Raw genomic sequence first — 13,438 nt, 5'->3', positions numbered from 1 at the left:
TGTAGTGTTAACCCATTGAAATCAACTAGCTGCAATCTTTTACTATAATGCAGTGAGGTGTATATAGTACATACGCACAGTGCCGTGGCAGTGGATGTTAGATAATCCATGCTTGTAAATTTTATTTAAAAAAATAAAACAAATGCAGTTACAAAATACAATTAGATGTGCAAACAATGACTTACTATTGTGCCTTAAGTTAAATGTGGGATACTACCATTTAAGCACAAGAAACAAAATTCATGGAGGGATGAGAATCAGCTTTAAAGGGACACTATAGTCACCAGAACAACTACAGCTTATTGAATTTGTTCTGGTGAGTAGAATCATTACCTTCAGGCTTTTTGCTGTAGACACGGAGTTTTCAGAGAAAATGCAGTGTTTACGTTTCAGCCTAGTGATAACTTCACTGGCCACTCCTCAGATGGCTGTTAGAGATCCTTCCTGGGTCATGGCTGCCTAAAATGCATCCAAACATTCAGTGTCTCCTCCCTCTGCATGCAGGCACTGAACTTTCCTCATAGAGAGTCATTGATTCAATTCATCTCTATAAGGAGATGCTGATTGACCAGGGCTGTGTTTGAATTGTGCTGGCTCTGCCCCTGATCTGCCTCCTTGTCAGTCTCAGCCACTTCTGATGACGTCGGTAGACTGCTTGTTTTACTGAGACAAACAGCATGCAGAGTTACAGCTTCAGGCTTGAATACAGTAAGATTTTGCTATATTTATGGAGGCATGAGTGGCCCAAGGCGGCTAGATGGTGGTGTTAACACTATAGGGTCAGAAATACATGTTTGTGTTCCTGACCCTATAGTGATCCTTTAAAGTGTATTTTGTAATTAAATAAGCATCTACAACTCTCTCTCGCTCTCTCTGTGAGTGTAAATATTTATGTATATTGCTAAAACTATTATTTTGTGTGTGTACATATATACACACACAAAAAAACTACAAAGAAATACATACATACACGTATATATATATATATATATATATACACACTATACTAGAAATTGTGACTTTATATAATGTTTATATAATTAAATGCATTAGGGGGTTTATCTGTATTCCACAGATATTCTCTGTAACGGAGATCTCTAATTCACTGTACAAACACAATTTAAGGCTTATTTAGATGTTGAAACATGAGGTCAAAATAAAAGAGCATTTTTATTAAATTTATTAAGCAATCTATTTTTTGAAGAACCTAACAAAAAGATTGTAGAAAGCAAACCAATTAGGCAATCAGAAGGCAATGTGTTTAGTATTCAGAACGAGGGTGCTCATTTAATATTCTAAAGGAGTGATTACCAGACAGCTAAGTCATCTATGGAGCCGAACATTTAACCATTTGCATGGCTTACTAAAATCTTCTGTGTGAGTAAGTAGGCATGCTATGCAAGGAATTTATATAGAACCTGTGTCAAAAAGGAATGTAGGTTTTAGCTAGCGATGCCAACATACATTACAACATACAATAAGTGAAATTAATAGACAGTGTCATAACGTGTCTTTTCATAAATTTATGATTACATTTGTGTCTTGATAGCTAAACATATATCTACACCAAAGACCAAAATTAGTTCCTTCATTGTAAAGTTTTTAAGGAATAACCAGAAACAAAGATTACCACTCAAATATAGTCCATGTGAAATTACTTTAAGAGACACCATAGTCACCAAAACAACTTTAGCTTAATGAAGCAGTTTTGGTGTATAGATCAAGCCCCTGCAGGCTCATTGCTCAACTCTCTTCCATTTAGGAGTTAAATCACTTTGTTTATACAGCCCTAACCACACCTCCCTGCATGTGACTTACACAGCCTTCCTAAACACTTCCTGTAAAGAGTCATCTAATGTTTACACTCCCTTCATTCCACAGACAGGTGTAACTAGGGCTGCATAAACAGAAACAAACGTGATTTTACTCCTAAATGGCAGTGAATTGAGCAGTGAGACTGCAGAGCCATGAACTTTACACAAAAATGCTTCATTAAACTAAGGTTTTTTCGGTGACTATAGTGTTCCTTAAATACAATGTGTTTGCAAAGGGTCTTAAGCCATAGTGAATGTGTATTTGAACTTGGTTAATGGATCACTCCAAACTCCACACTTGGTTATGTGTGAAACATGTGCCCTCTTTTTCATTGTATAAAAAGTGTGGATTTTTAATAAGAATTGACACTCCTATAAATTAATCTTGTTACACCCCCAGCTGTCAATCAGACAACCAGTCCTGTTACTTCCTGGTGTAGCTAAACTCAAGAGGCAGCAATTGCCCAGAGCACCTGACTTGCAAAGACTTCTCATAGAGCTGCATTGGGAAGTCTGTGACTGGACAGCCTCAGAAAGTCTGGGTGGTGTTAGAAGGGGAGGGCTTGCAAGTGCTGTGTTTAGATATACTCCCAATTGTGCCTGCTTTTTAATTATTATTTTTTTCTATATTTTGGCAGTGGAGTGTCCCTTTAACCCCTTAAGGACACACGACGTGTGTGACATGTCATATTTCCCTTTTATTCCAGAAGTTTGGTCCTAAAGGGGTTAAACATCAGGGACAAAGGGTTTAACTATTGTGTTAATTGGATTGCCCATTATCAACTCATGAGAAGACATGAGTTAATCTACTGAGTGATCATAACTTAATAGTTATTGCTAAGATTTAACAGAAACAAAACTGGGAGATAGCTAGCCAATTAAGGCCGATGTCTATAAAGACCAAATTATTTTAAAATCACTTTTTTCATGAATTTCAAGAGTAATTTTAAGTTGTAATTCCTCAATATAGATTGACCAATAATTTTGATCATAAAAAACCTTGATACATCTAAGCATTTTGTGTTAGTAAGTCAGCTGTGGTCTACTTTTGGATATACACAAGGCTGACCCGCAGAGGGTCTCAGGGACTCAGACCAAGCTCCTACTATGAATAGTTCTATCTGCTACTAACATTAAATAGTTACACCTTTCCATGACCCATTTAAAACTTCAAGCTACAGCATTTTCCCCCAATCTGCTGAAAAACAGCACATTAAAATTTAAATATTTTCATTTTTTTTAAGACATGGCAATATACATTCAAATGGGAAAAAACTGTGGTTTGGATCTGTAATCAATTTAGTGATCTAGTAGCAGTGGCATGGTGTAATACATAAGAAAGAGTAATGAGGTAGTCTTCCACTTCTGGTGGAAGACCTCACCTTCGACGTCAAGCATAGCGACGACTCTAGTACCATCAGCTTCACATGTATAGATGCCACTATCTTCAGGAACTGTAGGTTTAATGGTCAGCCTGGCTACATTCCAGTCCTGTTCGATATGGATTCTCTTCCCATCATCACAAATTTCTACATCGTTTTTCTTCCATGTTGCTTGCACTGGCCTAGAGTATTGGCAGATGAACTCTGCTGTGTCATCTTCATCAATTATAAGGTCGTTCATTGGACTCACCACCTCAATAGTTGGATCTGTCAACCAACATGTCAGAGGGGACATGCATTAAATGGCCTTGATGATAATGCTTTAAAAAATAAATTAAAAAGCATCTAAGCACTTGGTATAAAATAGCAAGCATGGCGAGCGGTAGAGGGATTAAGCCGTTTCAGTGATGTTAGCAATGTGCTAGCCATTAATTGTTTAAGTGCCAAGTGATGGTTGTCATTTATTGGACTGAGGAAACAAAACATATTTTTCTCTACTGCATATGTGCTCCTTTATTTTGTAACCTATCAAACTGCACCATTATACCTCAGACAACACAAGGTACGAGACATTTATGATTTTTGAAGTTCAAATAGTTATGGGTTTTTCTCTGCACAGTATGCTAAATAAATACATGTTTATGTGACATCTCCCTACCTCAACTCCCCTTATCCCATTTGAAATGTATATTTTCACTGATGTAATACAGCTGGACATGACATCATTACTTCTGTGTCTTCTAAAGCACTCTCATAGTTCTCTTGTACAGCCGCCTTGGACATACATAGCCAATGCTAGCAGCATTCATAACAATAAACATGAATTGACATTTGCTGTAAAGTAGCTACATTAATGGTTTTCCATAAAACAAGTTAATGATTGCTAAAGCTCTGAGGTGTATTATTTCAAGGTGTATTAAAAACCCTATAAATTCAGGATTTTAAATTAAACGTAGTAAATATCTTAACCTGACATCATCTTTTAAAACACTTTATAGGAACTGTGGCAGGATTCTGCCTCTGTATAAAATAATGTAGTATTGCCCCTTAATCCAACATTTTATATTACAATACAGTCTGCACTTGGGGCAGAATTAATCCTCTGTAAGAGGTGCTGCTCATTGCTAATACATTTTCTTTTTTATATTTTATTGGTCAATGTGAGAAAACACAACAATTTATTTAAGTTAAAAAAAATCAGTAATATTAAAAGTTCTTAAAGTGTAATTTTTCTTACATTAATTATTTTGATAACCACTCATTTTCATTGGAAGACATGTTTTAATGTGGGTATGAGGCCCAGCGTTCTCCAAAGCAGCATGCTGGCAACGCATTTTGTGACCCGTGACTTACACAATAGGCTTTGCAGTAAATGTGTCTTGCTTATTTTGTTGAATGTCAAAATGTATTTTAAAACCCAAAGACAGATTGCTATTAGTCACACAGTGCATGTAAATCCAAAATTAACAATCATGGCTATTTATTGAACTAAACAAAACTTTCAGGAATTATTCATAGAAAAGGAACTTTTAGGCCAAAACTGGCCAATTGGAAAAGTTCTTCAACTCTAATTTCCAGCTTATTTTGCTGGTCAATTCTTTAATATGCCCAGCTTTGTAAACAGACCTGTTTGCGTGGCAAAGAAAACATTGTAATTTACAAAGAGAGTGTTGTGAAAAATGTATTTTTCCCATTATTTGCTGGTCTTGCCATGGTTGGCATTCTCTGGCTGTGTCTCCATCTCCATCAGCCTTGATGATCTCAGCCAATCCAATGCTTTCCCAGAGGAAAGCATTGCGTGGCTATTGCACATGCGTGGCAAAATGCATCTCCTCATTGAGATGCATTGAATCAATGTATCTCTATGGGGAGCATTCAGTGCCTATATGCAGAGCATGGATATGGTAAACACCAGTGCTGCGCATTGTGTAGCACTGACCCAGGAAGCACCTCTAGTGGCCATCTGAGTGACTGTCACTGGAGGTATTACATGGAAGTAATGTAAAGGCAGTTTTTACATTAAAAAACCTGCAGGGAGAGGCTATAGACACCAACACAACTACATGTTTGAGTTGGAAAATATTTACAATTCAGCTATTGTGACCTAGAATTTTCAAATTAACTTTGAATTTAATTTGCATTCAGCAAACTTCTACTTTAATTATAACTGTGCATAGTTCATAAAGCTATATGTTTTCAAAGTAGTTTTGTTTATATCCTGCTTGTGTTTAACGCTCTTTAGCTTTCACTGTGTTAAGAGAAGCAATTTAAACACCTGACTATCTTGGTTTTACTGCAGATCAGCTCTATTTGTCCAATAAAACACATCACCACCATCTTTCATTTCATGCATGCAGGTTCTCAGGACAAGAGATGCAGCCATGATCACTTTCCTTGGAGAATATGTAACAAATCAGATTTTACCCTGAACGATCACACATTCCCTAAGAGGACACTTAAAGTGGTTACACCACAATTCCGATAACATATTAAAACACCAGGTAATTGATAAATTACTAATATCATCACTCATTTTAAATTGTCTACATAAAAAAAAAACAATAATAAAGTAGCAGTTTTTTTTCAATATTAGGTGTTTCCGCTCCCCAAATTGAAGTAAAATGTTTGCGGAGGTACAGTGGTAACTTGAGATACGAAATTTGAATGTTTACATTTTTTCTGTTTTTTTAAACATAGCCTGTTATGAACAAGTGTAAATATAACCATTCTACCTCCATTAGCAAGTGCCAGAGGTCCAGTATCTGAAAGTACCACGGTTATACCATGCTGTCTGTCATCTTAGCATTTTATTTTATTACGAGGTGTGCAATGAAGTATCTTGAATCTTTGTGGCAATTTGTGGCTAGGTACCCAGTTTTGCTGGTTCCAACATCCCATCAATATACATGAATCTACAAATGGTTGCTGTGATGACATACAGTTGAAGTAATTTTTTGTGTATTTTTTTTTTTTTTTTGTGTGTGTGTGTATGTGGCAATGAATCACCACATACTTGGGTACATTACTGGGCAGTATGATGCCAAATGAATGGGTAAAACTGTGTCTCATTGGGGAGATCTGATCTGTGAGTAAGAGCGTATGTGGGAGGATTGGCCGCTTGGGTGGAGAGTGTGGGACAGCCCCTGATCGGTAATCTGTGAGCGTGTTGGTTAGGACACCTAAAGTCAGGCAGATACAGGATAACTCATTGCACACTTCCTGATCAATTTTATTCAGCTTGAAAAGATTCAGGAATGGACTGGTCTTTAGTGTATCAACAGTTTTATTTATAGACTTAGATGCTAAATGGGGAGAGATTCTCAATATGCACTATGGTTGCACAGTTTGGTTTTATAAAAAGAAGGACAATGTAAATAAAAATGTTGTTTGGACTTTTCCGAGGTGGATCTGGTGCTTTATAAATATATGTGAGAGCTGTAAGTTCTGTTAGTTATTTAAAATGGTATTATATAACATTTCACTAGTGCTTTACATTCACTAGATCACAGCCAGATGTGGCTTCATTGAAGAGCGAGGAGATTTTGGTTTGTGCTTACTTGGCAGAGCAGCTTAAAATATATTTTTTTCGGCAAGGCACATTCTGTTTCTACAACATTTACTTCCTAAAGTTCCTATCCATTGCATGGTCAGCTCTACAAACCTTCTGAGCACCAAAACCATTAGTGATGGTAGTTTTAATGCATCGATGATGTTACTTTTCTCTGGCAATGTAAAACATTGTTAATTCACAGAAATTTCTCCAGTGCCTGTCAGACAGACAGACAACCACTAAACATACTTCTTCATAAAGACCTTCTAAAAAGACAATACAGCTAGTGATTCTTATAGAGAAACTTTGGATATGTCCCTTCTCTACGAGAAGCATCAGATTGGCATGGTGTTGCTTTGCAAATATTCTACAAATTATCATGACAGGTTGATCACTTGTGATTTTAATCTGGCACATCACATTCAATTAAAGATTGTCCCTAACAAAGTATAGCATTGATTCTAAAATAAAAAACTAATTTAAAAAAAAGAAAAACATCAACAAGATTTACTAAAAAGGCAGAAGCTACCAGCTCAAAGGAAGCTCAGAAAAGACCCCATGAATGCTTCACCAAAAACCTCAATGTGGGCTTTGCAAAGTTCTGCACCGGGACATTGTAGGATTTAGTTAAAGATATTACACAAAACATCCCACAGAGAGGGCACAGCAATCATATTTAAGGTTACAGAAATTAAGACGTCCTTGGTATTACTTCACTTAATACCTTAAAAGTAGGCAGGAAACTATGTATTCTGTAGAAATCATCCAATTTAGTGGTTTTAACCTGAATTTTTTAAATTGTTTAGTTTTTATCAATATTTAAGTGAATGTGAATTAAGTGAATGCATCACCTACATACATTCGGGATACTTGTGTACCTGATCCAATCTGCCCCATCAGATATCTGCAGAGTGATGTCGATATCATTCCATGTTTTTGCAGGACTCGAATACATTGTTACTTAAAGGGTTACTCCAACACTAAAACCCTGGTTTTGGTTGGAGCAACACTTCGTAGCCTGTTTCCTACCCTTTTCCCTGCTAAAAAATGTTTTTTAAAAAATCATCTCCATCCTCAGTTCTACCCTTGCCCAATATTCTTCCACTGACTTTACTCCCCCTCGCAGGAGCAGGAGGGAGGTCAGGGTGGGTAGACAGAGAGGAAGACAGTGGAGGCATGGGGGGGGGGGGTTGTCCTGCCATTGGCTGTCTGGCATCAGAATGCTGTACACTTGTTCCAGGTTAGCTAATGTCACCCAACGATGATGCCGGAGGTGAAGTTTCACCTTCAGTAGTAGATGGGATAATCTCCGTATGTGCCGCATTTCTTGCTGAAATGCTGCACATACAGTCTCTAGGCACCATGACCCCTTCTAATCACTGACGTGGCGATAGTGCTTTGAGTAATCCTTTCAAAACAAATAGCAAAACGGCCCTTTATACTCTCATTAACTGTGAGGCCAATTAAATAAATCTCTGCTGCCAAAAATATTATACTTTCCTTTAAAAGTGTTTTTGAAGCTAGTCTTCCAGATGAATATGCCTTGCCATTAAGTACCGCTCAACCTGAGTATGATAATAGACAATTAATGTCATTTGTTTGCTGACAAAATCAATTTTAAACTCTAGAAAGTGAAAACACTAGCGTAGTGGATAAGTAAAGCTAGTTGCATTACGCTTGTGTTAGTCTTTTTAAATACCTTTGATTAAGAGCTTAGCAGAAGAAGTGCGAGACCCAGCTTTGAAGGTGACAATGCCAGAGTCATTGGTCCCAAGGCATTTTAGAATTAACGTATGAACGTTTCCGTTGTGTACTGATATCTCATTCACCGTGCTGCTCTGCAGAGGAGAACCATCCAACCACCACTGCACGTTCCGTATGTCCTGCCTGGATAGCTTACAGGAGAACGTGGCTGTCTCCCCCGCAAAGACGTCCACGTTCTTTAAGCCCGACACTATCTCTACATTACTCTCTGGTAACAGGTTTCAAAATTAAAAACAAACATTAAACAAGAATAACAGTAACTAATCAACAAACTTGAGAATTACCAAGAGTACTGACAGTACAGACAATGCTTTGTTTTGGATGGTTCCTCCAAATCAAATGGCTTTTATTCCACACATGGATGAATTGATCATTCTAGATTTACCTGTGGTGTCTTATTCAACTAAAGGGCTCTAATCAATCAATAGAACTCCACTGGTAAATCTCAGATATTTAACTCATCTGGGAATTGATTAAAAGGCAATTGATTCGGCCACACTGTCCAAAAGAAATGTTTGCACAAGTCTACAAGTCTAGTACTGTCCTATTTTAAGATGCCAACAATACACCTTCCAATTCCAGCAAATTATTTCATAATTTAATAAATGATTTAACTATTTGTAACTGGAATTTGTTGGAATTTTTGGAGTGTCATATTTTACCCAGAGAATGGTTCTTCATTAATAAGTTCAGGACTAACTAAAGACCACCCATGAGTCTTTGATTGACTCACCTGAATTGACAACCAACTTCAAAAAATCTAGGTTAAAATAAGTGGAAGAAAAGCCAACCTCTAGAGAGTTGGAAAGATGATAACTTAGCTAATATTTCCTCCATTTTGTAAGCTAGCTGTCAAGTCACCTCAACTCAACTCACTGTTTGGGGAATTTAACCCCTATTATGCCCACTGTTAAATTGTGAATTAACTGTATAATCAAAAACTTCCATTAGCCATAGTAGTCAGTAAAACATCCCATTTTGTCTCTTTGATATGGATGAGTTAAACATTAATGTTTGCGATGATCAATAATTCCTTCTTATTACGATTTAGACCTAGAAAAATATACTATAAACAGAGAAACTCAGCAGATGTTCTAAGAGAGAAAATTGTACTATAACAAATAGTTATAATGCATGCAGATGGCACACGCGGTTACACAGAAATCTGAAAGATAATTCTGTATGCACATGAATCATTTAGTCTAAACAATTTGTTATTGTTGTGATAATCATATGTGAAAGACAAGAAGAAGTCAGTGTACGCGACTATTAATGGAATCCTTTGGCAATGTTTTCTGGAATGAAATCGTCAGAATGTTTGTGTAAATGAAAATCTACATAGAATTTATGTGTGTAAACGTATTAATGGCGTAACACCAAGAATATCATGTTTTTTATTTTTTTTTATTGTTTTTTGCTTTATAACTGAACCTCCTACTTCTTTTTCTTTTCTAATGTGTCTTGCTTTTTAGCTGTTGTCTTGTTAATCAATTGTCTACTTTGCCTTACAAGCTTATCTTCCTGTCAATGATGCTTGGGATCTTAATTAGCTTCCATCTCTAGGGAGCTTTGCTTTGCATGTAATTTGGGTGCTTGCTGACCTCAATCATTTATCAAGTTACACTACGGGAGAAATCAATTAATATCTAGTTATTACTGATAGGAAGAAAAGTCCATAAAATTGCCATCTACACAAAAAAAACTACAACATGTAAACAGAATTATTAGAATAAATACATGAAGGGATGATATTGAAGGTGGATCTCCTTAAATCATATTTTTTAATTAATGGAGAGCACACTCCCAAGTGATTTTATGTTTAAAAAACTATTTGAAGGAATGATACCAGCATTTGTTTACCTTGTACAAAGACAGATGCAGTTGTTTGTTTGGTTCCAGTGATACAGATGTAATCACCATAGTCATCTAGGTCCAGGTTATGAATCAGTAATTCGGCAATGGTGCCACTTTGTCTCATCTCATACTTATCATTAGACTGTAAGACCACGGCGCCTTTCCTCCACTCCACCGGTGCGCCAGCCTTGGACAATTCACACTGGAGAACTGCCGTCTCCCCCTCCTGTTCTTCAACATTCTCAAGCTCTTTTTTGAAAATCACTGGGAGGGCTGGAGAAAAAATACTCCATAATGTTATTTCTACCAAAGTATATTGATTTAAAGCATTGGACTTTTTAACTAAAAAATAATCTTGCCTGTTTTCAGCTGGGTGGTCTAAGACCCTAAAACAGCCTATATCTCAATAAAGGGTAGATACGACAGAAGTATTTTATGGAGTTTTGTAGAGTTGGTGTTACTGTCTAACAAAGCAAAGTCATTAGAAGAGCATAACAAAACTATCTCTCAATGTAGATATTTGTGAACTGCCAGTGGTGTTCATCCCTCTACATTGAGCACACCAAATGATGGGTTTAAGGAATAATGACTCTCAACAATTCCATGTTTTGCGCTCATGACAACCCCCACATCAGGTCTCACACATCGTCACTGGGGTAATTTGCCATCTTTTTGTTTTCTTGGAACTGACTCTAACCTTTGGTTTAATAAATACCTCCACTTTTGCCCTTCATGCAGGAAAATGTAGAGACACCGACCTAACAATATTCTCACATTTGTATCTTTAAACATCCCAATGAGCACAGCAAACAAAATATTGCAAAAGGGAACCACGGCTTGTTTAAAAGTTCATCCTCGTTGGGCTGTTTAAACTTGCCAGCTCACTGTATCTAGATGTCAACTGGCATAAGCCATTGCGTAGCTATGATTCAGTCAAATTAGATTTCTAAACTTCTAATACACAATTCATGCATACATGTTGTTTGTATGCGGTTAGTGATATTTTTATTATATTCCATACCTTTCACTTTCAGCTTGGTAGATGATTTTTCAGTTCCTGCACTACAGCTGTATTCTCCTGAGTCTTCTAACGTGACGTCCGTAATATGTAAGGTGTGCTCGGAACCCTTCATGCTGATTTCATACCTGCCTTCATGTTTTATTAATGTGGATCCTTTTCTCCATTCGACTGGGACATTGGGTTTTGAGAGTTGACATGTTAGGATGGCTACTCCACTCTCCTCCACATCTGCTGCCTGGAGTGGCTTTTTGATATTAACTATTAAAGCTGTTACACAGAAATAACAACAGAAATAAGTGTGGTGGGTTGGAGAGTAGAACAAAGACCAGCAAATAAAAAGCAGATGAAGAGGACTTAAACGGACATTAAAAGCACCCATACCACTTCCTCTCCATCCTTTGTTTTTACAAACTAATTAGACAACTGGTATTGTTATGAAATTAAAGTAAATGCATAACAGTTATTTTTGTTGACTTGGTTGACTTAAAGTTCCAAAATATTTTCAATTATGTTTTATACAGCTCCACGTTTAGCTTTATATCTACGTTTTAATCTACACAACAAAAAATATTACCTTTAACAACTAGCTCTGCCACAGTTGTGTTTTGTCCCACTCTAAAACTGACGAGACCTGCATCTTCTAGGGAAACTTTTTTCAAAGTCAAGGTGTGAATCTTCCCCTTGTGGACAGAGATCTCATTCATTTCATTGGACTGAAGAGGAACACCAGCCAGATACCACTGAACATCTGCTGCATTGTCCTTCGATACTTTGCACTTGAAGATCGCATCTTCTCCTTCCTCCACATTAATGTTCTCCAGCTGATTAACAATAAATGGTTCTGGCTCTGAGAGGAAACATAGACAATTCTTTTTTTGAACGTGCTATTTCTCTTTTACAGGAATTTCTATTCATTTTCCATTTGTGGGACTGGGTGTTTTATCATTTTGGAGGAACAGCTTGTGTTTCATTAGAATAAAAGGAGATATTCAAGTCTTTATAGTACTACTCTATTTAAATGATTATCTGTATGATGCATTGTATGTTTTAGTTCCTACTAGCAAAGTTTTAGTTCCTACTAGCAAATCCCGAGTTTTCTAAGCTAGAAAGGTAACCTTGGTTACTTTTAGATATGTCAGCCAACTACAATAGAGGACTACTGTCCTTGTTTGTGTATGACACCACCCACCCGCAGGACGTTTCATAGTAATGATAGTACTTGATGTGAAGTCATACATCAACATATTAAAGTCAGAGGAAGTCAATGACAGTTGATTTTATTGGTGGTTTCCATGTTGCTGCGAATATGGATAATTATTTTACTTTAAAACATTTGTTAACATTTAGACTCATTTTAAAATCCTAATGCCACCTCTATGTTGGATGCTTGTAAACATACATGGAGTGTTCTGTTACAGTTGAACTGTCAACTAAACAAATAATAAGGCCTGAGCTATTTCCAGATATATTGATACATAACTGTTTTGTGTCATTTGAAAGTAATATCCCCCACTTGGTTCCTACCCTCCTTTTGCTGAGTTCATTGTTCATTATTACAATAATTATTTCTTGAGTGGGTGGTTGGTACATGATCCCCTAGGTTAGCACTATACCTTTAACGAACACGGTGGCACTTGTTGTTTGGTCCCCAGTATCACAAACGTACTCTCCTGCATCAGACTGCTTGAGGTTGTGTATCGTGAGTTCCACCTCTAGCCCAGACTGGCTCATCTCATACTTGGCCCCAGATTTGAGCAATACTCCCGCCTTCTTCCACTTCACGGATGCATTCGATTTAGAGATCTCAGCACGGAGTTTAATGGATCCATTCTCTTCTCCCTGCTCGTTCTGGAGATGTTGTGTAATCTGCACTGGAAGTGCTGGAACATAATCGAAAGATCAACTGGTTGTTTATTGATACATTGTGTCTCTTTAAATGTACATAAATAATGGCAAGAGAAAGCAATCAAACTATTTAGAAACTGATTTGAAGAACCACATTAGTTTAAGTTACCGTATTTATCGGCGTATAACACGCACTTTTTCTCCCTGA

General features: G+C 37.0%; 1 protein-coding gene across 30 annotated transcripts in view; it reads right to left on the bottom strand.

Moving 5' to 3' along the window:
* OBSCN (obscurin, cytoskeletal calmodulin and titin-interacting RhoGEF) overlaps positions 1-13,438 on the bottom strand; it is a 344,733-nt gene that overhangs the window by 184,229 nt on the left and 147,066 nt on the right. For 28 of the 30 annotated variants that reach the window (XM_063452748.1, XM_063452749.1, XM_063452760.1 and 25 more), the window contains 6 exons: positions 12,999-13,265; positions 11,960-12,232; positions 11,386-11,652; positions 10,371-10,637; positions 8,446-8,718; positions 3,197-3,463 (listed from right to left, as the gene is read on the bottom strand). In XM_063452748.1, coding sequence (XP_063308818.1) covers positions 3,197-3,463; positions 8,446-8,718; positions 10,371-10,637; positions 11,386-11,652; positions 11,960-12,232; positions 12,999-13,265 — 1,614 coding nt within the window. The remainder of the gene's footprint in view (positions 1-3,196; positions 3,464-8,445; positions 8,719-10,370; positions 10,638-11,385; positions 11,653-11,959; positions 12,233-12,998; positions 13,266-13,438) is intronic. The other 2 variants (XM_063452752.1, XM_063452762.1) reach the window with 2 other exon arrangements.

Source organism: Pelobates fuscus, chromosome 4, assembly GCF_036172605.1.
Source record: "Pelobates fuscus isolate aPelFus1 chromosome 4, aPelFus1.pri, whole genome shotgun sequence".
Lineage (NCBI taxonomy): Eukaryota > Metazoa > Chordata > Amphibia > Anura > Pelobatidae > Pelobates > Pelobates fuscus.
This window is presented reverse-complemented; position numbering and strand designations above follow the sequence as displayed.